The sequence below is a fragment of the Lissotriton vulgaris genome, chromosome 2_1, assembly GCF_964263255.1.
Source record: "Lissotriton vulgaris chromosome 2_1, aLisVul1.2, whole genome shotgun sequence".
Taxonomy (NCBI): Eukaryota; Metazoa; Chordata; class Amphibia; order Caudata; family Salamandridae; genus Lissotriton; species Lissotriton vulgaris.
The window spans coordinates 866,750,756-866,775,632 of NC_141687.1; the positions used below are offsets into that span (position 1 = coordinate 866,750,756).

General features: G+C 43.9%; 1 protein-coding gene across 8 annotated transcripts in view; it reads left to right on the top strand.

Moving 5' to 3' along the window:
* The window catches only part of FN1 (fibronectin 1), a 160,988-nt gene that overhangs the window by 50,243 nt on the left and 85,868 nt on the right, over positions 1–24,877 (top strand). For all 8 annotated transcript variants that reach the window (XM_086956347.1, XM_086956348.1, XM_086956350.1 and 5 more), the window contains 8 exons: positions 432–553; positions 15,420–15,597; positions 16,373–16,549; positions 16,640–16,768; positions 18,063–18,152; positions 19,207–19,401; positions 20,118–20,390; positions 21,235–21,501. In XM_086956347.1, the coding sequence (XP_086812473.1) occupies positions 432–553; positions 15,420–15,597; positions 16,373–16,549; positions 16,640–16,768; positions 18,063–18,152; positions 19,207–19,401; positions 20,118–20,390; positions 21,235–21,501 (1,431 nt within the window). The remainder of the gene's footprint in view (positions 1–431; positions 554–15,419; positions 15,598–16,372; positions 16,550–16,639; positions 16,769–18,062; positions 18,153–19,206; positions 19,402–20,117; positions 20,391–21,234; positions 21,502–24,877) is intronic.

The following is a 24,877-nucleotide window of genomic DNA, read 5'->3' on the forward strand; positions in this document are numbered from 1 at the left end:
ATGAAATGTGATACAACCTGTGTGTGAGGCTTACACTTGCTGCTGCTTAAAAGAAGAATGTTCTGAATCTAGTATACATAAAATGTACTTCACGCTGCTCGTGCATTTTTTTTCCGATCTGGCTGTATATTCCGTTATCGGTAAACAAGTTCTAAGTGTTTTAATTGATTGTTCTGCAGTACTTAAACTCCATGATACGTGGCCGAGTCTTTTAAGTGGGTTAATGCTGAAGATCACAGATGGAGCACTGCATCTGAATGCCCAGCTTCCTCGTCTTCTCTTTAGCACTAGCGGCTAGCCACGTTTTCTGTAGCAGTAACCATGTGAAGATAGAATATTCAATATTTGAAGAGGTTGTTCGAGTAATTTTGCAACTTTCTTCCATTGGTTTTCCCTGTTAAGTTCTCCCCTGATATATTCCTTTTCTTTAGGTGGAGCAGGGCCTGTCCAGGTGATTATCACAGAGAATGCTAATCACCCGAACTCTCATCCTATCCAGTGGATCCCACCTCAGCCGTCCCACATTAAGGAGTATGTCCTTCGGTGGAAACCAGTAAGTATGCCTTTAGGGGGCCCAGGTACTCTTAAACAAACCTACTCTGTCTGGTCCTTCTGGAAAGGTGCATGTTCATTGAGCATGATCAGCCGTTGCTTGCCCAGAGCCCTTCTGCGATGGTTTTGCGCATCTCTACTGAAACTAAGGAATCCGCTTTGACATTTGCTATGCAATGTGCTGTGGCTGGCATTTTGATGGGCCACGCATGTTCTCATATACTACATGGGTTTAGAAGCCCTTGAGCCATTCAGGACATTTTGAAACTATTCAACTTTGTGTGTTGTCATTTTTAAAAATGACAACATGCTTTCTCATTCACCAGTTCTTGAACGGTTTATGCAAATTTGCATGGCAGTTTTTGTCCCCTAATACAATGCAGTGGGTAAAGATCATAACTTGCAGAGGCAAAGTTTCAAATGTGCCATGATCCTGGTGCCCCGTGCCAACTCTTAAGAACGCTAATAGTTTTATTTCTCATGCAGATTGGATTTGTGCCATGCTGTGTGTTTGTGCTTTTTTTGTGTACCTGGTGTCGGGAAACGTATATACTAGAGATAAGACAATGGATTAAATTCAGGCAGCAATATTTCATTAAATGAGGCTTGAGCCCAGTTTTCACCACTAAAATTATTCTAACAATCAAAGCTGCGAATAAGCTGTGATTTATCAAGGTTGATCAAGCACATTGTAATTGCCTTGGAATTTGACCTTTGCAATGTAGTAAATATTTGAACTCCCTTTTTATTCTGGCGCTTCCTACCAATAATGTGATTTTAATTGACTTTCTTTCACTGACATGGCATATGTAACTATTTATGCCGTGGCAGTGAAAATGATTGTGGACTAATAACACATGTGCGATTTGGAACAACTGCATGAATACACTTATTACTACAGTGCACAGGTCAAAGATGAGTTTATCGCGACAGTACAGCAAAGTTCACATGGGGGAAAACTTTTACTGCCTTATAAATTACATGTAATATTTAGTTTACACCTGGAAACGCCTCTCCTTATAAAAGGTCTTGTCTGGTTTTCTGTGTTAATTTTTTTGTTGTAATTCCTTGCCGCACAAATGTAAAACTTTGCATCTTGTTTTTTTTGAGTTCGCTTTTGTTAACACAAATAGAAGAAAATGCCATGACAAACAATGTATGTAGAAGTGCGGAGTATAATATGCTCCTTATTACTATTGAGGAGGGCATCATTCCTTAGTGAAGGCTTCACCTCTCACGAGCCATGACCCCTTATTTCCTTCAGCAGCAGTACTAAATAGCATATCATATGGTCGTATTCATATCTGCTATATACACAACCCCCCCCCCCTACCTGACGGTTTCCTTTCTAGAAGCCTCCAACTATGTCGCTGCAACCATTCACCCTCTCCCATGGAGGAAAGATCCGCCAACGTTTGTGTAATCGCTACTGGAAAGCGATTGGATCATTCTAAAATGAGCCTAGGTATTCCTTCACCACAAATAAAAAAAAAAAAAAAAATGGTGCATGTGAGGGTTGTAAATATATGGGGCATTTTATAAGGTGCAATCTTGATGCCCTAGGGCAACATGGAGCAACGTTCATAACAGGATATGTAGCCAACCAGCATCTGATGGAGAGACATTCAGGTACTTTTCCATTGGTAACTGGGTGCAATAAACGTACAAATAAAACTGGAAATCGTATGGCAGGCAAGGTTCTGCCATGTGGAATGTTCTGTAAATCATTAACCAGTTTTATGTGAATAAGCCGCATGGTCTGGGAGGATGTTGACAAAGCCCTGAAATGCAGAAAATGCTTGTCTCTGTTCTTCTACATTTGTCCAACCGCTTCCCAAACCGATTTTGACCAGAAAACTCAAGTGTACCAAGGGTACATCATGGCTGGTGCCCCAGTTCATTTTCCAGGTTGAAGGAAACCCTGTTATAGTAGCACCTGCTGCCAATGCGAATTCTATTTTAACAGACCTCCTAAGGACTGCTGATCCAATTATCACACTCCTGGACACTGACCTATAGTGAATGGAAGTCTTGAAGGATGGATTTTGTAAGATTCTCACACGCTGCAGCTCAGGACTAGATGGCGGCTACCAAGGCTGTTTCTTGTAGAAATGTGCATCCTGCTTTGTTATAAATAAATTGCTCTGAATTGGGATAGTCGCCAAGATATAATCCTTTCTTGTGCCATCCTAACCTCGGTCATTCCACTTGGGTACATATGTCTGATATAAATAATAGTGCAGCACCCTTGTAAATGCTGTTACTTTTTCAAACTAACACTCAATTGCTAGGTTTGTGTATTATACAAGTTATTTTTATTTATTTTGAAAGTTTTATATAGAGCGATCAAGATCTTTGCAGATATCAGAGCGCTTTACAAGGACACGGGGGTGATAGAGTAATACAATGTAATAATTGAGGTAGTTAGATAGAAGGTGCTTAGTTACATAGGTAGGTCAAAAACATGAGGTAGGTCATAGGTGAGGTAGTGTCGGTACACGGTGCATAATCAAACATTTGTGCCAATAATATAAAGTACAAAAATAAGGAGCATATACTTGCTTAAGCGTGTTTAAAATTTTTGGAGATAGCATAAAGGTGGGCATAGTTGGGATGGGTGAGTGCAGGATGTATAGTCCCACAGGTGCAGTAGTACAAAGAAGGGGATCGTCTAGGTGGTGTAGGTACAGTGTGCAAAGTCAGACAGGTGTGTCAACAATATAACAATATACAAAGAGGGAACGTATACAATCAAGAAAGTCGATAATATAAGTAATACAAATAGGCCAAGGGGGTCAGGCAGGTCTTACAGAGCAGATTCATGAGAAATACAGAATAGTAGATCATGTGTATTTAGCCATGAGGATCGCTTTTACTTTTTTCTTAAAAAGTTTGTTAGAGGAGATGAGCCTGGTTTCAGGTGGGAGTGAGTTCCAGATCCTGGGTGCCATTCCTGAAAAGGAGCGTTTATAGGTTTTTTCCCTCCGAAATCTTCGAGGCTTCAGAAGAAGATTGTTTGTGCTTCTAGTAGTTCTAGAGCCACCCGAAATTGTCAGCTTTTGAGTGAGGTAGGCGGGTGAGTTCATGTGTACAGCCTTGTGTGTCATGCAGGCGATTTTCAGATGTATTCTGGCTTCAAAAGGTAGCTAGTTCAGGTATTTAAAGTCAGGGGAAATATGCAAGTTTTTTTGAGCCAGTGATGAGTCTCGCTGCAGCGTTAAGGGACGCTCTTAGGGGTGCCGTTGTAGTTAGGGGGAGCCCGCAGAGGGTGGTGCTACCGTATGCTATGTGCGGGATGACTATAGATTGTACTGCAGTTTGGAAGTCTTTGGCAGGAAGGAAGGGTTTAAGTTTTCTCACGGTGTTGATTTGGTAGTTCGCTCCTTTGGTTGCCTTGCTGATGTGCTGCTGCATGTTGAGATTGGCGTCAAGTGTTATGCCTAAAGATTTTGCTGAGTCTACGACGATAGGTTGTACATTTAGAGCCGTTAAGTGCTTAAGCCATGTTTGAGCCGTGGAGATTTTTGCGGGAGGTGAGATCAGGAGGAACTCAGTCTTCAGCGCATTGAGTTTGAGGTGATTCTCGGCAAGCCAGGATTGGGTGCTTCTGATCGTGGTGTTCAGAAGCATGATGTCCTTGCGAGATTGTATTTTGAGATAGTTGGGTGTCGTCGGCATACATGTGAAAGTGAACATTGGATGTCTGTAGCAAAGTAGTGAGAGGTTCCATAACTAGGTTGAACAGTGTTGGGGAGAGGGAGGATCCTTGAGGGATGCCTAGCGATACCGGTACCAGAGAGGACAACAGGTTGTTACTTTTGAATCTTTGTGACCGGTTGTGTAGAAAGGAGGTGAACCACTTGAGAACAGTCCCAGATATGCCCATTCTTGTGTTTAACAGTTCGAGTAAGTTCTCATGTTTACCTGTATCGAATGCTGAGGAGAGATCCAGAAGGATGAGGAGGCAGGTATCGTTTTGGTCTAGGATTTGGAGGGCGTCGTCCACTATGTGAATCATGGCAGTTTCGGTACTGTGCCCTGCTTGGAAGCCTGACTGAGCGTTGAGGAGATCAAACTTATCTATGTGTTTAGTCAGTTGTAGCTGTACGCATTTTCCAACAGTTTAGCGAGGGTGGGGATATTTGTAATAGGGCGGTAATTTAGATCAGTGGGGTCTGCTGTTGGTTTTTTTAGTAGCGGTGTGACTTGCCCGACTTTGAGGGCGTTGGGATGGATCCTTGTTGAAGAGAGCTATTGATAATCTTAGTCCAGAGTGGGAGGAGCAAAGGGGTAAAGTCTATTACAGCGTTAGCAGGAAGGGGGGGTCAGTGAGGTGATTGGATGGTTTCAGGGTGCTGAGCAATCTGCCAATTTCTTCTTCGGAGTAGGTGCCAAAGGATGACCAAGTAGCATTGTTCTTTGGTTCTGGCAGTGCTGTGTGTCGGGGGTTGGAGTAAAGGATTGCGTCATTGAGGAGATCGCTTCTTATCTTGTCAGTTTTTTGGATAAAGAAGGCAGAGAAGTCTTCGCAGGAAGGTGTAACGCCCATGGTGCTGAGTGTCTGGGGTTGTTCTTTGGATTGTGTTCTGATTAACTCAAACAATTTTCTTGGGCGTTTTTTTGCTTGGGCGAGCTGGAGGCTGAAGGAATCTTTTTGAGCGTTTTATTTTCCTGAAGTAGGCGTTTCTCTGTTTCTTTAGACTTTCTAGGTGCGCTGCAGAAGGGGCTGACCTCCAAGTGCGCTCTGCCATTCGCATGGCCCGTCTATCCTCATTGAGGCTCCCGTCATACCATGGGTTGGAAATCTTGGACGGAACTCTTTTCAGTTGCATGGGTGCCGCCTCATTGATTATTGTGGACATAGCATTGAGATAGTGGTCAGTCAGGAGTTGAACGTCCGTAGCGCCGGAAGGGGGAAGTAGGCGATTACAGCGGTAAGGAGTTTGGGTTGAGTTTCTTCAAGTCTCTTTTCCAAACTTTGGGCTTAGAGGGTTGAACTGGGTTAAATTTAATTTTTTCATTGATGAGGAAGGAGACAATATGATGATCTGACCAGTCACAAGGTTGGATTGACTCGTTGAATAGCGTCCTCTTTGGAGATGATAAGGTCAAGGATAGAACCCCTCTCATGGGTCGGGCTATTGCATATTTGGTTGAGATCAAGTGCGTTGAGGAAGCTTTTGAGACTGTTTACCACTGTGTCACTGCTGTCATTCCATTGGAGATTGTAGTCGCCAAGGAAAATTTGGGTGTTCTGCCTTCCGGAGTTGGCTGACATTGTATCCATGAGTTGTTGGACGAAGGAGAGCTTGTCCCCAGGTGGGTGGTAAATAATGTGTAGTGAGCATACTGGTTTGCTTTCGCTGATGACATCAAGGCAGAAGTATTCACAGGAAGTAAGAGAGGGGGCGGATGCTTTAGAGACTGAGAGGTTGCTTCTGTAGATACAGGCAATTCCACCGCCTGTCTTTTTGGTCCTGTCAAGTCTAATGATACAGTAGTTGGGGGGGGACTAGGATATCCAAGATGGGTGTAGAGGAATCAGACAGCCATGTTTCAGTCAGAATGACTAGATCCGGTTCCAGAGACCTGATGAGGTCAGCGACCTCCGCGGAATGTCTTTGGGCCGATCTGCAGTTGAGAAGTATGCATTTAAGGCTAGGGGTGCAAAGGTTGGAGGACGGTTCTATAATGAGGGGTACATTAGTGAGGTTGTTGGGGACGGCACCTCTGTTATCCTTTTGGTGCCTGAGGGGGTCAGAGATAATCGTTGGGATGGACATGTGGTTGGTGGCTAGTCGATTTTAGGGAGCCGGGATGTAAGAGTGGAGAAGGGTGTGTACGCCATGGTCTGAAATCGTGTTGGTAGTGCGTCTGGGGCGATTGGTGGTATTGCGAGAGAGGGGTAGTAGAGGTCCAGTGTGGGGAGAGTTGTGTGATAAGGCGAGTAGGAGGTGCGGAGGAAGTGTTGGGTGTAGAGGGAGTATTACGCTTGGTGGTAATGTGATTGCGATTGGTATTGCGATTGGTGGTATTGCGAGGGGGGATAGAGGTCCGGTGTGTGAAGTGTTGTGTGGTAGGGCAAGTAGGAGGTGAGGGGGATGTGGTATTAGGTGTAAGTGTAAGAAATGTTATGGTGTTTTCTCTTTTTATCCCTGGAGAACCTGAGGTCTTCCCTCAATAGCTACTTGCAAATGACGAATTACATGTGATAATCAGTGTGCACTAGTATCATCACTGAACATCTGTTCTGTCATTTTTATGGGCATTAGTCCTAACTTCTAGTTTGGTTTTGTTCCTGGTGAACGTTTTTGGTTTGCTTCTTAGAACTGAGGTCTGGTAAGCTCTGAAGTAGGCAGCTGGCTCTTCATGTGATATATCAAAAATCTGATATACTGTGTAAGGAGTCCATGGGTTCCCTATCCAATCCAAAGTGCTCTATTAGGGGGTAGAGAGGAGTGCAAGACATTTGTAAGTACGCACAGTGATTAGTAAATGACACACAACTCGAGGGAGATCGACACAAATGTATAAAAATAGCAACCTTCATACATGGCTAGGCATCGGAGAAAAATTGTTCAGGTAAGTACGTATTTAAATGTAAATTCTTGTCACTTTAAAAAGGGGCACAGTGCAATTGGAGTTCTCCAATGTTACCCTATGGAATGAAAAACAAGTTCTGCAAACGGGTATAGTACAGCGACTTACTAGACCAATTTACAGGAGTTTATGGTGAGTGGCGGGCAAGGTCCAAATCAGCACCAACTGCATGGGGCGGACCGTTGCAGAGTACAAAAACAGCATTGGGCACCCAATAGGTTTCTTTGGACAACAGTCACTGCGAAAATAAGCTGTAGGCTCAAGCTAAAAGGTCAGTAGGGTTGAACCAACAGGTGTTAGTCTTGCAATGCTCTGGGACACCTTGGGTCCTCTTACACGGCCCAGGGGCAAGGGATACAGAGGTGACTTTAGCCGTCTGGATTTCTTACCAGTAGCAGTTTGGTCTGCATGCAGAGACTGCAGACTACGTCTGAGTCTAGGCTGGGCTAAAACCATGATGGACTGTATCTCTGGAGGGCTGGGGGAACCTTGTTGACACTGGTCGCCCACTTCAACGCGGGCCGGAGGCGACTGGTGAAATGCTTGATTCGGGTACCTGGTGGTGGCTTTTGGCAGTTCTGGAGGTCTCCGTTGTTTTGGAGTTTCTGCAGGATGCAGAAAACAGTTCTACTGTTCTTCGGGAGATCTTGGTTTTTATTGAAGGCAAGCCGTCCTCTGTGTTTTGGAGGCACACAGCTGCAGAACGAGCACTCTTTATCGCAAGTTTGTTAGAACAGCAGACAAGACAGCAGGGCTGGGGCCAAGTCTGCTGCTCTCTTCAGTATTTGCGGCTCTTCGTGTCCTCCTTCTATACAGGTAGTCAGAATCTGCTTCTCTGGTGCCAGGGGCTCCCCTATACTGAACTTGAGGGTGTTCGAGACGTGTTTGGTAGTAGTCAATGGGCTGACCCTTGGGGACACTTTGCCCCCTACTTCAGGAAAATCCTGACCCTCCCTGTAGCACACTTTATGGGTGGTACTAGCCTTGAGGTGGCATGCCTACCCGACTTGCTTATTTTCCTGCCTGTCCAGGTGCCAAGGGGGCTCTGGACTGGTATGGTGGGCGGGGGAGCCTGATTCACATCCCAAAGGTGGCAGCTTCTTTGAAGCTTGACTGCCCTAGGAGGCTAATCCCCCGTAAGTCCTCCTGTGGGAGGGGGGGTGTTACACACTCTTCAATGACCGGTTTTTGTTCTGATTCTCCTGAGAGTAAAGGCTCAAACTCTAGGAGATCAGAACAGTGTCAGGCTGGCAGAAACCAGTCTGTGTATACCAGAGGTGGGTAGGTTTTCAGAGGACTCTCCTAAGGTGCCCTCTGGATGCATGTGGTCTTAAATGCAACACTGGCCTCAGTGTGAGTTTACCAATATGAGATGTTTGATACCAGACATCCTTCATTTTCATTGAAGCCATCATGTAGCTAGGGAACTCATCATAATATGGCTTCCCTGGACACTTGTACTCATCGTAATAGAACTGACCAGCACTGGGACATAGCTGCTCATATAGATATGCCCTCAAACATAATATTCAGCAACCTGCAGGTCTGTTAGGTCTGCTGTAGGGGGTGACCTAGAAATATTACCTGCAGTGGTTGGGGACATGGCACACCGGGATGAGTCTCATGTTTTCACATTTGTCTGCACCAAGAAACTCCTTCAGCAGTGGCAGTCTTGCATGTGCCTAGTGAGGGGTCCTTTAGGGTGCACCATTCGTGCTGCAGCTCTGCGGGACCCTCTTTAGTACCTCGGGCCCTAGGTACTAGGATGCCATTTACTAGGGACTTACAGATGATGCATAAGGTTTTGCCAATTGTGGGAATGATTGTACAGTTTTGGGAAAGGGCTCAGGCACTGGGGACTTGGTTAGCAGGGACCCTGTGCACTTTCTCAATCACATTTACCAGCCAAAAAGTCGGTTTGACCATGACAAAAAGGGGCACTTACCTACATCAGACCATTTTATCTTAATAAAAATAGATCTTAAGATTTTAGTGGCAAGACTAATTGCCTTTGCACTATAGTATTAAGATGGTTTGATTACAAAACGTGAGATGTGTCCATTAATGAAAATAATACCTATGTGTCACTCGGTGGGGCTTTTTTATTAATTAAAGGCTGACGTATGTTCCAGTTAAGTAGTCACAACACACATTGCTGTGTGAGCCCTGGAGAAGAGGAAAGAAGCTGGAGATGGTAATTGGGCGTTCTAGTTTGGCAGCGTAAATCTTTCTGGATTCACTGCTGTGCATTATTCCTCCATCTAATGGTTGGGTCTGGAATTGTATTTTTTTTTTTTTCTCTCTCGTGGCCCAGGTGGGCCTCGACCACCACCATTTGGTGACGTTGACGTGCTTTCTCCAGAAGCTCCCACCTTTGGTCACCATCTTCAGATTCTTTTTTTCCACTGTTGGGTCTGGATCGTTACCGAAGAGTTCCAGCGTTTTGGAAGAGGAACCAAAGGAAAGAAGTAAATCTACTAAATCAAAGTTTCAACTACACCAGACTACAGGTCCGATAACCGGGATGACGAGGGAGAAGGTTTTCGATCAAGATCTCGACATTCAACAGAAAATGCGCTTGCAGGGGGCTCCCTGAGCGCGGAATGGACAAAACACCTTTCAAGTTTTGCACCAATTGCCACCACAAATACTCCCAGAAGGACCAGCATCCAGGCTGCAACCTCTGCCTGCTGCTCGACCACAACAGCGAGGACTGCAACCTGTGCTCTGCGCTAACACCCAAGACCCTCCGAGGAAGAGGCAGAGAAGGGCGTTGGAGGTGGCAGGGGCCACCTCCATCGCTCCGAGACCTGGGCCACTCCACTGGAGAGGACGACAACATCGCCGAAGACCAGAGGACTGCAGTCATCTAGGTCCAAAAGACTTCGAAGGAGGTAACCGAGTCGTCGATACTCTAGCGACACTCGAAAGGGTGAAGCTAAAACCCAGAGCGACACTGAGTGAAGCATTGCCGCCTAACACTCGACTAAGGCAACATCAACCAAGGACAGTCAGACGAGTGGATCCTTCGAAAAGGACTCTAACAGCGAAAGCCCATAAAGTCCAGGCTGTCTAAGGTTGTCTTCGAAAGACACCTCGACGCCGAGGAAAGAAGGGCCAACATCTACTTCGACGTTGATGGCCCCGAAGCGAAGCCCTCCAACTCTCGACGCCGAACATGCCGCTGAGATGGAAAGTAAGCAGAGGAGGCTCGAGGCCGAAATGGCAAGCATCCTGCAGTGGAAAAGGGACTGCAACAAAAAGATGAGCCAATAGACCATCCCGCCGAAACCTGCGGCGCGACCCGCACGAACCTCCAATAACCTCCTCAACCGGTCGAGGAACAATTGGAGGAGTTTATTATTTCGAGGGCGACTAGGATCAACAGTCCTACCAGGACTCCACGTCCTCGGAGGCACAAGACTTCGAAGGGCAGGATCTCGACGCCGAATCTCTGGAAGAAGGGGTAGACACATGCCCTTTAAGGCCTTCACTGTCAGACGACATAGGGATCTACAATATGGTCATCTAAAAGGCTGCACAGACGTATGGGGTGAAGATGGAGGAGAAGCCCAAGTCATGTTTTCTCCTGGAAACTCTGCCTCCTCACTCTAGGAGCCAGTTCCTGCCCATGCTCCCTAGTGTGCTGGACCAAGGAAGAGATGCCTTTTAAGGAACCAGCAGTATGCAAAGCTGTGACTCTAAGAACAGAAGTATAAAATTCCTCAAAGGACCCTGCATTCATCAAGGGTCTGTACCAGCCGATTCCATAATCGCAGCAACTGCTAGGAAAATGCCAACGTACCCACTAATGCCAGACCACCTCCAGACAAGGAGAGTAGAAGGATGGATCTCACAGGGAGAAAGGTGGAGAGAATTGCGGCAATCAAGTGGTGCATCGCCAACGCCCTGATCTACAGGCATGCATACCAACACTGGGAGGAGGTGGGGCAACTCCTAAAGCATCTACCAGTACCAACCAAGAGCGGCTCACCTGGTAGAAGAGGGCAAAAGCATGGCAAACACATGCTTGATATCAGCCTTGGATGCTGCAGAAACGTCCAGCAGACTAAGGATGATAGAAGTGACCGAGAAAACGCGTATGGCTTAATCTCTGGATTCAAGCCTGAGGTGCAAAGCAACATCCTGACCACGCCCTTTAATGGGGAGCAACTGTTTGTCACACCAGTTGACGACAAGCTAACGCAGCTCAAGAAGGACAACGAGACTGCAAGGTCCATGGGAGCACTGCAGTTCAGAGGGACCCCACAAGAAGACCAGGTGGTAGTGGGGGGAACGTGCCTACCACATCGCACCAAAGTTTTTAGCAAGGTCATTAAGGGAACAACCAAGGCCAGCAGAACTGGCAGTACCAGCACCAGGGACAGTCCTTTCGAGGGCGCGCAAACAGACGTTGTCAGGCACGAAGAGGAGGCCAGCAGCCTCACTCAAAGTGACTTCACCATGAAGCTAACACCCACCCTAGCAACACCTCTAGGTGGGCACAAGGACATAGGAAAAAGCAGCAACCGGATGGTCCACGACAAACCGTACCTCGAACACACGCCAGCAGGGGGCAGAATAAGAGACTTCATAGAGGAGTGGAGGAAGGTCACAACAGACCAATGGATACTAAACCTCATGCAATCCGGATACTGTATAGAGCTAGAAAAACAACCTCCAAACAGAAAACCAAGAAGCAAGGCACACTCTGAAGGAACTCTCGCTCTTTCGAGTAGAGGCGCAAGAACTACTCAGCAAGGCGGTGATGGAGCTAGTGCTGCACAACCAGAGGAACAAAGGGGTATGCTCAACTTACTTCCTCGTGCCAAAGGTGGACAAAGCAAACACGAAGACCTATCCTAGATCTAAGGTTCTTGAACACATTCATAAAGACTCCAAGTTCAAAATGACTTCCCTACAAGTTTCTTCTCCTCCCAACTAGTTAAAAGATTTCTGGAAGGAGCAAAGAGAATCGCACCTTTAAACAGAATGCAAGCACCAGCATGGAACCTCAACTTAGTGCTAACTCAATTAATAAAGGCACCATTTTAGCCGATCCACAAGGCTACACTGCACATGCTTCTTAGTGGCCTTCACATCACTACAAAGAGTAAGTGATTTGCAACACTCTAAGAGCCCTACCTGCAGATATAGTGATAGGATTGTAATGAGCAGACCTACACTTCATGCCGAAGGTGGTGTCACGGTTCTACATCAACCAAACAATCCAAATACCTAGTTTTTCCCAAAAACCAAGCACAAAGGGCGCTGCACACACTGGACGCCAGAAGGGCGGTGATGCACAATATAGAAAGGACAAAGGAGTGCAGAAAGGCAAAGCAACTCTGTCTCCTTCGCCAGCAGTTTTTGGGGACGACCAGTAACAAAAAATACCACTGCACGGTGGATTGCCCAAGCCATAACACTATGCCACAAACCAACTGGGTAACTATTACAAGGAGCGGCTCATGCTCACTCAACAAGGAAGAAAGGAGCAACAATTGCGTTTCTAGCTAACACACCAATTCACGACATTTGCCAAGCTGCAACATGGTCTTCAGTGCGCACGTTCACTAAGCACTACTGTGTAGATATCCAAATGAACAAAGCACAAGAGGGACAGGTCTTACAGCACCTATTCAGTATGCACCGAAAAGTGAATCCAGAAATATTCACGCTCCAAACCAGTATCTTACCTGTCAGTGTAGTTTTGCAGCTAGAAGACTTTCTGGATTCACTAGCGAACCCACCCTCCTCCGCCAGAAAGATGAGACTGGAGGAAAGGGATCAAAAAGATGAAGACTTCAGAATATAAGAGGAAAACCAGAATAACACAAAACAAGAAAAAATAATCTAAAGTTGTCTTCCAAGGTGGGAGCTTCTGGAGAAAGGACGTCTGTCACACAGGACACCAAATGGTGGTGGGTCGACACCCACCTGGGCCACGAGAAAAGTAAAGAGGAAAAGACTGCAATTCCGGACCCAACCACTAGATTGCGGAATAATGCACAGCATAGTGAATCCAAAAGTATTCAAGCTACAAAACTACACCGACAGGTAAAACTATGTTACAGTTTAAGCTGGAGCAGACCTATTTAAAGGAGCCGTAAGAATAGAGCAGTGAGCCTCCCCATTCCTCTCCCCAAAGTGATTGTACTTTGGCGTATAGTCTGCAATTTTCTTGGCAATTGACCTACAACTGTGTATTGTGTCCTTACTTGCTCAGCTTGGTTTATTGAACTGAGTCTAGTCTGGGTGTGCATTTTTATGGAGTTAGCTTGAACCAGATAAAATTAGGTATTTGATACATGCAAGTACATGAAACCTCATTTCAGTCCCTTAAAAGAACGTTTGTGCTGTTTGGTCAAAGAGCATCCTGTTTTTGCCTTGACACCAACCAGAAATCTGGTTGCTGCTGATTAATGTTTATCTACAGCAGAAGATTCATTTTGTACCCTGATGAAGGCTTTCCGGTTAATCGGATGGTGAGTAACTGATCTTCTCTTCAAATGATTCCCCTGCAGTGTTTTTAGACCTTAAGGGAATTTATGGTATTGGTTCACTGAGTTTTTTTTCTCATTAAAGTACAGTCTTTAAATGCCTTGTTAGGTCTCGCCTAGGCTGTACTTGCGCTGTCTGAGACATGCTGTTTTCAGTCAGGTATGGACTTAAGGCTCTGCTAATTTCCCACCCATCCATTCAATTGGCTCCGGTTACTGTCTTTGTAAATGGTGGCTTTTGATTAGTTAATAGGCTTAGTATTTCCTCCTCAGTTCCGCCTCTTCTCATGTAACCTCCCATTACGACTGCCCCAGTTACATGTTACTCAGTATGTTGTATTTACAGTTTCTGAGCACTAATTTATTAATGACCAGCTCCTAGCTGCTGATGCAGGTAGGAAACTCTCTCCTGCAAGCAGCCCTGCAGCTTCACTGCACAGTGACACTACATATGACCCATCATCTTTAACCATGGCGGCCGCGTCTCTTCTGTGCAGCTCGCTAAACTATTTAAAAATGTGTTCAAGGGTATAGTCTTTAAGCTCCGCTCATGTTTCAGTGTCTTTTGTAAAAAAAAAACACCAAAAAAAACGTGTCAGTTTGCTTAGTCCCTCTTACAAGGGCAAAACAGGAGGGACCGTCCTTTTGGGATGTAACATGTGCTCTTACTCTGTTTCATTTACAATTGCAGAGCAGTATTTGCTTAATAAGCTGGTGTTGCAGGCACAAAGTTACTCCTTGCCGACAGCAGCCGACTCACCCCCTCCCCAACATACATACAAAAAGTACCATTGGTGTTTTTTATTTATTTTGGTGCAGCACTACATAACTCTGTTTATCTTAAGTATGGCAGCCGGACCTTTCTTTTGTTCTCCCACCTCATTTCTTGAATAAATAACTTAAAAATACTTCTACTCTCAGCGTGGCACCTGTTTGACAAACGCTGCGCTTTATCTTTTACTTGAAGCTTTGGCGCTCCATCGTGCCATGCGGTGCCCTCCTTCCCTCCACAGAAGAAAACCCTGCCTAGTCTACACTCCTCTTGCCCTGCTCCCTGCTTATGGAGACGATGCCTTTAACTTCAAGCAACCGCTCATGCACCATGGATTTTTTTTTTTTTTTTTTGTAGCACGGCATGTTTGCAGAAATGTATTAAATAGATTTTTGTTTTTTAAATTGAATTGCTTTTGTTGCAGCACACTGGTATTTTGTAAATGCTGTTTGTCGCTGAGCACGATCCCTCACAGGGTGCAGTACCTTATGTGGTGGAAAGAGGTCAGAAGTGACACCTAGTGATAATTGATATGGCACCCTTTCACTGCTTTGTGCGCCATAAAAAGTAAATGTTGCTGTACCCACAATGATATGCTGCATTGCTAAATACTTCTAAGGTCCCAAAGGTGAGATCTATTGCATTGTAAATGCTAGTTTTATTTGTCTGAATAGAGTTGGCTTCTAGGATTACTGTAGCAGGCACTTTACTCTTGCTGTATCTTACGGGAAACTCTTCTACATGTGTGGCATACTTTAACCATCCGGGTTCTCATGGGCATTTTAGTTCAGTGGATTTTAGTGCAGTGTGGTTTTTTTCTAGACTGCAAGTGGATATTTCAGTGTACGGATAGAGCTGACGATTCTGGAGCAACTGAAAAAATATAGTTAATGTTCCTCTTGACATTAATGCATTTTGCAGTTTTTCTTAGCTTACTTGTAGTGATCTTTTGTTCACTGCTTAATTTTTTCTCCTGTTTTCACACCCTTCAGAAAAATAAACTTGGTCCTTGGAGACAGGCTTCTATACCAGGACACCTGAACTCTTACACCATCTCTGGCCTGAGACCAGGTATTGTGTATGAGGGACAGCTTATCAGCGTGTTGCAGTTTGGACAGAAGGAGGTCACCCGCTTCGACTTTACCACCACAGCCACCACCCTCATATCTAGTAAGTTTGTATGCTCCGTGCATATTTGGATAACTGTGATAAGATGGGATCCTAATGGAGATAAGGCCCCGCAAGGATGAGGTGAAAATGTGTGGCGGTTTGGGGTGGGTGTTGCAAGGGGAAGATTTTGTGGTTCTTTGTCTGCAGGTTCGGAAGGTTTTTCTTTGGCGATGTTTAAGAGCATGTGGGTTGGAAAGGGTAGTGCTTAACAGGGTGGTGATAGTGAGCAGGAAAAAAAGGGCTTTAGCCATTGAGTTGGGTGGAGCAGGAGATGTGTCGGGTAGTGGTAATATGGGGGTTTGGTAAAATGGTACTTGTGTGCAGAGAAAGCGTAGGCCAGCATCCTTTTTATACCAGCAATGTCATTTTACTTGTGCCCTTTTCCTGCAAATTCAAAATCCCTTAACCTCCCACCCATGACTTCATTGATACTTGATACCTATTAAATATTATTACTTTGCTCTAAATAAGGGACCCTGAAAGCATTTGGATATCTGCTTTTGTGTAGATGCTGCAGAAAATGGTTGTAGGGTGCATAGCTAACCTAGGTTCATAGAGATCCTAGAATGATATGCACACCGTTTATTTGGGTGTGCATAAAGTCTGAATCCTTCTCTCGATCAACAATGAGAAACATTTCTGTTTGTGGTTGCATTTCTCTCCGATTAGCCGATCACTGCCCTAGGTGGAAGCTTTTTGTGTAGTAGTGTCTGTTTTATTCTAGATGATGTAGCTCGTTGCTGGGATCCTTCTTATACTTCTTTATCTCCTGCAGGTCACACTGAGAGTGGGGAGACTACGCCCCAGCCCCCTTTGGTCTCCACCTCTGAATCTGTGACCGAAATCACTTCCAGCAGCTTTGTGGTTTCCTGGGTTTCAGCTTCTGATACAGTTTCTGGATTCCGTGTTGAGTATGAGCTGAGTGAGGGTGGCGAAACGAAACAGTACCTTGGTATGAGAACACTTCCATACATGCCGCAAGCATCGTAGTAGAAAATACCAAACAGTTGTGCAAGTAACTAAACTTCTTTCTATTATGCAGACCTTCCTAACTCAGTCACTTCTGTGAGCATCCCAGACCTGCTTCCTGGCCGCAAGTACAATGTGAATGTCTACCAGTTATCTGAAGAAGGAGGACAAAGTTTGATCCTATCCACCACTCAGACTACAGGTTTGTATATAAATGCCAGCATCCATGTTGTCTTTGCATGTTACATTTACAGGTAACCTGCAGGGCAGAATGTCAGTTGTGAACTATTCTAAATCTCATTAATTTTTCCCGAGCTTGCCACCGGTTTGCATACCTGATGCGGTAATCTCTCCAGCACAGACATGCTGGCAGATGCTTGACGAGTATAGAATTTTTTTTTTTTTTAAATCCTACAAAAAAAACAATTCTCCCATAACCATTAAAAGTTAACTTCACTTTCTCAAAGTTATAAAGTGTTAGAATTCAGTGCCTTTCCTGGTAAACGAGAAGCCCCATCCTTGACCTGTAAATAAATATATGCAAAGCATTTTTTTCTATTACCCCAGTGCTAGGAATATTCAGGAAGGACCATATTCACCCTAACATAACTTTTTGTGTGCACACTGCAGTCACTAGTTTGCTGATACAATTGTGTAGTGTTGTGGGTATTGTATTAAAAAGCTGAGTAAACGTTACATTTTTATTGTAGTTTGGGGGTATTGCATGAGCCTTAGACACCTAAAGTTTTCTTGTCCTCTTGCTTGAAAAGAGGTGCCTTGTTTTGATTTTTGGAAATGTTTTCACTGATTTTTAAAGCCGATCATTTAGCTGTCTGCTATGTAGGTGCTTAGTTGTGAGTGTTCATTTTGGAGTCTCTGGCCAAGGCTAGAAGTGTTAACCTTGCCACCATTGCCAAAAGATGTTCACCACTGCTTCTAAAGTAACTGCAGCTTTACAGGATGTCCAGTATTGGCAAAGTAGCTCCTGGAAAAATTGGAAAATTCGAAGCATTATAATTCACAGGACTGCAGTATGGATGTTTGAAAGAATTTAGGAAAAGAGTGCAGCGTTTTTTGCTGTACTGTCTTAGTACACACTGGTTCTGTAGAGTGCAGTAGGTTCTATATATTGTCGAGAGCTGGATGTTATGTTTGAGTCTTAGAATATCACAGGTGTTTAAAAAAACATATTTCAATGGTGTCCTCACTAACAAGAGGAAGCCAAAAAACATTCCCCACGTTCAGCAGTTCCAGTTGGTGAACTTGCAATTTAACCAATGGTGGCATTATAAGGGGAAAGTTTGTTCCATTGATGATCCTGTAGCAATAATACCAATCTATTTGCAAACACTTGGTAGAGCTAATATATTCTGCTGGACAAATACTCATTTAAAGCACTGTGTGTACTTCCTGGATGTTCTTTTCTACCCCCTACTATTTATTTTTAGTTTTTACTGCACTTCATGTTTCCTCCTCTCCTTTAAATGTATTCACAGCTCCTGACAAACCATCTCAACATGCTGTGGACACTGTAGATGACACCTCTATTGTTGTCAGCTGGGCACGACCACAAGCTCCAATCACAGGTATGCATTCACAAAAAAATAGACCTGGGTTTTTCGCACGCTGGACTTCATGATCGCTTCGAGCACTGGCTGGTCTATAATGGTTCACTTTCTTATCGTTTTTGCGGGGGAGGGGGTGAAGGGGTATAAAGGTACAGATGACCGAATGCCAAACGCTTCAGAGCTTTGACGTCTATAAGATTAAATGGGAAGGTCTAGATTTTGTACCGCTTGTACTTTGCCAGCTTTGAAATGAGGCAGATTCACTACAAAAGTTCAAGTGCAAATTGCAGCACGTCTACTTCATGCCTATAAATGACCATACTTTAATCGTTTCGGTATTTGTATAATATATAAACTATGAATGTTAGACTAAAATACTCCTACTGCATTCCCCAAAATGTTAAATCTACCCAGTTCCCACAGGTAAATTTGGGAAGGGCTTAGCGTGGAGGGTGGTACTGGGGAATTATTTTTTATTCATATTTGTAATAAAAAAAATTTTGCAATTACTTATTTTGTTCAGTAAATATTTTGCATGAAGGGGACTAGATCTATATTGTTATGGTCATAGGTAATTGTATGGGGGTTGCACGCTTCTGTGATGGTTCTACACATTTCAACATCAAGCCCGCTCTATTATCAGAACACTTCCTCTGAATTTGGAGTGGTATGAAAACAGCTAACCTGTTTTGAATATATATATTTTTTCTAATGCGATTTGGAGAAATCGTCTTTGCAGACAACCAAGGCAATTCAATAACCCTTGCCCAGCCCCTATCTCAGGTTCTAATTCCAATGATGTGTTTAAGTAGGAATGATTGTACCTCCTCTGAAAAGTCTTAAGTTTGCTTTTTGATAAATGCCTCACTAAGAGCTCAACCAACCACACAATATATACAGTGCAAAATCGCTACAATGATGAAAAATTCAATGGCGTTCTAGGTACTAGTAATTTAACAGAAGTATAATAGTTCATGATTGTGGGTGTGAAGTAGATTAACTTCAGAGCATTCTGGTCTGCTATAATCGCCATTCCTACAGTGTAATTCACCCAAATATTTCCTCTTTGTAGGCTACCGAATAGTGTACACACCTACGGTAGAAGGCAGCAGCACAGAACTCAATTTACCTGATACAGCCACATCCGTCACCCTCAGCGAGCTGCTACCAGGAGTTCAGTATAACATCACGATCTATGCTGTGGAAGAGAACCAAGAGAGCGCACCCATATTCATTCAGCAAGAAACCACCGGTGTTGCACAGACTGGTAATGTATTTTATTATTGTTTGAAATTGGAATATGCGATTATCTCAGTTCTCTCCATCTCCCTTTCTTTGCTCCTACTGGCCCTGGCTGTCCAATCTGAGGACACAAATGAGTTGTTTGAGAAAAGAATTCAAGGGCTGCTGTCTCAAAGGCCAGTAGAAGGTTGGCATACATCAAGGTCCGTCGAGCACACGTAATCTTGCCATCGTTACAGAAGGGAAATCTACCACAGATCAGTCGGCCATTTTATCTAAAATCTTTACATTTCTATGCTGGCTTCTCAACGCTTTGCTTTTGCTACTGCTCATGAATATGCAAATTGGACTTCATGAGGATTCCCATTTAATAAAGACTTCTCTATACGTGTGATATGTATTGTACACTGCCCCAGAACTCATTAGGAGTGTAAACATATAACCATTGTCTACAAACACCAAAGGATCTTTTTGGCAATAACTTCAAATATATATATATATATATATATATATATAATATATATATATTTCTTGTAATTCTCAAAGGCATACCAGGGTCTGGTTACTAGTCCTGCTATGGATCTCTGAAAAAGTCAGCCAAAGGGGTTGGTGAAGAGTTCATCACATATGAGGCTCTGGCCTTAAAGGCCAGAAGGGTTGTCTAGTCTTGCTTGCTCCACCTTTTTCCTGTTCCTACATGCTTGTCCATTGTTACAAAACTTGTTATTCCCCTCTTTTCAGTGCAAGTTCCTTCACCTACTGATCTGCAGTTTGTTGAAGTGACTGATGTAAAGATAACCATCATGTGGACTCCATCCCAGGGCGAAGTGACCGGCTACCGCGTGGTTGTGAATCCACTTGATCTACCAGGCCACGAAGGCCAACAGCTGCCTGTCAGCAGGAATACCTTTGCTGAGGTGACTGAGCTTCTACCTGGTACCACATACACATTTAAGATCTACGCTGTGAACCGTGAAAAGGAGAGTCCACCCCTCATTGGGGAACGCACAACCAGTAAGTGGGAGCTAAGAAGCAGTAATACAAAAACAATTATAGCTATTTAATAAGTGTGTGGAGGTGTGTGTGGTTTCCTTTCTGTGTTCATGAAGTATAAAACGTGTATCCCAGAAATTCCATTGACCTGGACTTCCAATCTTTATCCATCCTGGCTTAAATGGCATGATCAGATCCTATTAGCTGCCATCAAGGGGTAACTGGGAAGGCCTTGGTAGCAAGAACATCCAATGTACTCTAGCGGCCACTCGCCACACATACTGCCTGTAAGCCTATCCATGGGAATAAGTAATATTTCCATGGTTTTGCATGTGAGGATAACTTCTCACTGCAAAACACAATCTTGGTAGTGCAACAAATGCAGTATCATAGCCTTCTCCATGGAAGTGGGACTTAATTGTCCACTGAGTTCCCTCCAACCTTCTCTTTATGTTGGATTATCCATGTTTAAATGGAGGCAAAGGTTTCTAACAGGATACTCCTGATGAGAGAACAACACTGTTTATGGGGTGTTCAGCTGTGTAGGAACCTTTACGTAGCTGCCTTCTCAGGTGACCCTTTTTGTATGGCAACACACGATTTCTTAATGCTGATGTATTTGAACATCCCCATATGCATGCTTGAAGAAAGTAAAAAGTAGTTTTTATTAGATCTAGTACAGGAATGGAATTGTGTTTTTTTTTTTTTTTTTTTTTTTTTTTGGGGGGGGGGGTATTTTTTGTTTTGTCTATATATTAGAAGGTTGGTCTGTAGTACACTTGTGAATCGGTTGATAAGCTGTTTATTTAGTGATTGTGGGAATATTCACAATTTTTGCTAATTGTTACCTGCTTTTACTCAACAGAGCTTGACGAGCCCACTGGCCTTCGTTTTCTCAACATAACTGAATCCACTGTCAAGGTGGCATGGATTGCTCCTCGTGCATCGATAACTGGGTACCTACTCGTTTTGACTGAGACCAGAGGAGGCCAGCCACAGCAGTTCACTATACCACCATCTACTCGCTACTATCCCCTGAGGAGCCTGCTTCCTGGGACTGAGTACACAGCCGCCTTGGTAGCCCTACAGGGCACTCAGCAGAGCCCCAGAGTGACCGGAGTCTTCAGCACCTGTAGGTATTGCATGTGGTGATCCTCTTGTTTGACTAGATAGCACTTGCCAGGAACCAAAGGCTTAAATAATTGCATTGTTGACCTCTACAGCAGACTTTAATGGGATTTGCTCCCCTCTAATGTCCCTTGCAAGAAAAAGTAATCCATAATTTGAAAGGTACTGGGGGAATGTTTGATCCCATTCGTACAGGGTAGTAATATGACCGCACCCCCAACTCCTTGGTTCATACTTTTGCAAACTCTGAAGCCTGTTACCCAAGGAGTCGTTCAGATATGTACAGTGATGCTTGTGTGACTGCCACACTAGAACATCAATTATTAGAGCTATTCTACTACTTTGTTTTGCTGAATGGGCAGTTAGATACTCTTCACATGGAGGTGACTGGAGTAGGGTGCTGCAACTTGTTTGAGGTTTCTCTATTTTTTGGGAGGGAAAACATGTTTTATTAACTTACTTTACACTTGTAAGTATAACCTCCCATCCCTCCTTTATTTTGCCACGGACTGGGCGTGTGTCCATGCCCAATGCTGCCATGTCTGTCTCAATCTGTATTTACAACTATCACTAGGAAGCCTACAGTGTTAACATCTTGATAAGATTGAACAACAAACCAGAGAAATTACCAGTCCTGCTAGAGATGGATGTGTTGTCTTGTGGGATTATGGGGTTGGGTGGGGGAGAGGTTTGAGCAGGGATCTCAAGGGTTTGTTGTCATTGTTGTGGTGATTGAATGAAGGTCCTCGTCCAAATGTACCCCAATACATATATTGTGGTTGACTCCGGTGGTGCTCTCTCCTCATTCGCCGGACTTGGTACAATCCCTTGGTCTCCTTAATTAGGTATGTCATTCAATATGCGATCCCAGGCCTCGTTCATCTCTGGGGTTGAACTTCTTCGTTTGCCTCTCGTCTCTGGGTAGTTCCCTAAACATTTGCCCATTTGCTGAGTTCCGCCAGCCATGATTGCAAAGTGGGAGACAAGCTGCCTTTGGAGGCTAACAATAACTGGCGTTTGACATGTTGAAGCGCCAATTCTGTGGACTTATTTTTAACTGCTTCCTTATTTGTATGGTTCATCCTACAAAGCGGAAGACCCCTGGGTAATCCATGATTTGCCTTCCCTTTGTTAGTGATACTGGATGTGGCAACTTGTTGGTCATTATTTTTATATAGCACACAACTGACACTGCTGTGGCTGTAGTACTGTCGCATTGTTCAGAAGATGTTGCAAGATTGATTGTGTGGAGAATATCCCGTGGGGTAACATTTGGATGAAGTATGTGAAATGAGCAATGTAATCCAATGAGATCTGTTTGTCACTGATAAAGTGTGAATGGGTTCATTCATAATGGCCATGTCCTCAGCATTGCAACTATATTGATGCAGCAAAGCCAGTCGGTGGTGCAACACATATTATATGTAATAGAGTACTCTTTCCATGCACACCCTGGGCCGATGTTGGCAGCTACTTTCAAGAGCTCTCATACGAATGCAGTACAGAGTGAAGCGCAGGGTAGAGTTAACGGCGCTGTTTTCTGATGTTTGGAATCTGCAGTTTACAGTATCACCTCTTCCTCAGTTGCTAAAGATCGTGATGGTCCAAAAAGGTGATGTTGCAGAGTCCAAGCTATTGCGTGAAAGAAACCAATGGCTTACTTTAGAGATGGCTCACTCTAGCGATATTAACGATTTTAAGCAATTTGAGTCGAGTCCTCTGCAAATACTAACTCTGTGACAGTTGGCCAAACACAGGCGAGTGTTAAGCAGAAATCCTGTCAGTTTGCCTGTGTTGGATGGATGGCAGAACGGTGCTATCACAACAAAACATTAGTAGCTTTGTCTATTGCAGCACGTGACCAACACTGACTGGTGTTAGGTTTTTTACGTCAACGATGGTGACAGTGCTTTTGTGACTTGCAGCAGATTATTTTTTTGCTAAAGCTGCCTCAATTGTGATGGTAAATTTTTCAGTGAGGGTGAAGCTAAGCCACTAAGCTTATGGATGGGAGGCATTGCTCTTAACCAACTACTTTTCGAACAAATGTGGCTAGTCTAACCATTGCTGCCGCACAGAATGACTGCCCCCACCCCTCCTTATGATTACCCATCCAATTTAGCCTTTTAACTAAAGTCACTTACCGCTTAGGGACATGTGTATAGACTTCAACCTGTGACAGGTTGAAAAGAAAGGCTCTTAAAATTGGTGTTCCTCCAAAAGGTGAGTCTGCCATGAGTCCAATATTGGAGCCACACATGCGACTGGCTGCTCCACATGTCTTTTAGTATCTTCTGTGACATTTCACAAGTTCTCTACAAGCTAGTACATATTATAATGTAAATAAAAATTCTTGCCCTCACAACAGAAGTGTGCTAAGAGCACAGAGTTATTACCTTTTCAATATGGAATGCCTCTCAAAGGCACCGCAGCGCTGCCTTTGAACTAATGCTAAGTCTAGGGTGTGTATGAAGGGTTGTGCTTGTAACTTCTGTGTAGTATTTGTGCTTGCATAGAATGAAATATTTTTGAGAATGGCGCCTGCCTGCCTGCGATGAAGAATGTGACACTTATGTGTGAGAAACGTTGCACTCTTTGCATCGGGCTTTTTGTGTTGGCAGTCAAGTAGTCAACAGCGATTTTCAAATGAATACCCTCGAATTCCTTTGAGCCTTTTTGGTTTACGTGGGCATTGTATTTATAGTTAAATTAACAGATTCATTAATCGCTTTGGCCAGCATTGGAACTCAAAGGGTAGCTGATCGATGCCCTTCCGTTTGACTATTGGCAAGATGTGACCAGTTTTTCTTTTACAATGCAAAGGTTTTGATATTTGTTTCCTGAAAGTGATTGTTTTCTTTCGTACAGAAGTAAAAATAAAGTTTGAGCTTGTCGGAAACCACATAATGTTATAAATGGAATAAGGCCCTATAACTTGTTTCCCCCATTCAAACCTACCAGTACATGCCCCATTACCCATTCAAACCTACCAGTATATGTACACCATTCGTACAGGTATAGAGATTTTGGGCTTACTAGTCACCCTTTAACAATTCCCTATGCTGTACTGAGTTACTAGATCCCTTAGCTGAGCTCAAACCAAATAATTTGGACACCTCTTGGTGCCTTTCTGTAAAGAATATTACATAGCTCTTATATATTTTTTCAAATTCTTTTCTTATTTCTGTTTCCCGTCGCTCCTATTCAGTGTTTTTTTTTTTTTTTTTTTTTTTTAAACTATGATTGTTCTAGTGAGTTAGCTGTTTGAATGGATTTGTAGTGTGCCTGATGGTTTAGATTGTGAGTGTGGATTAAGTTATTTTATGGCTCTTGTGGTGGTCTTTGGCCAACGGGGGAAGAAGATTTTGTTCACTTATTGT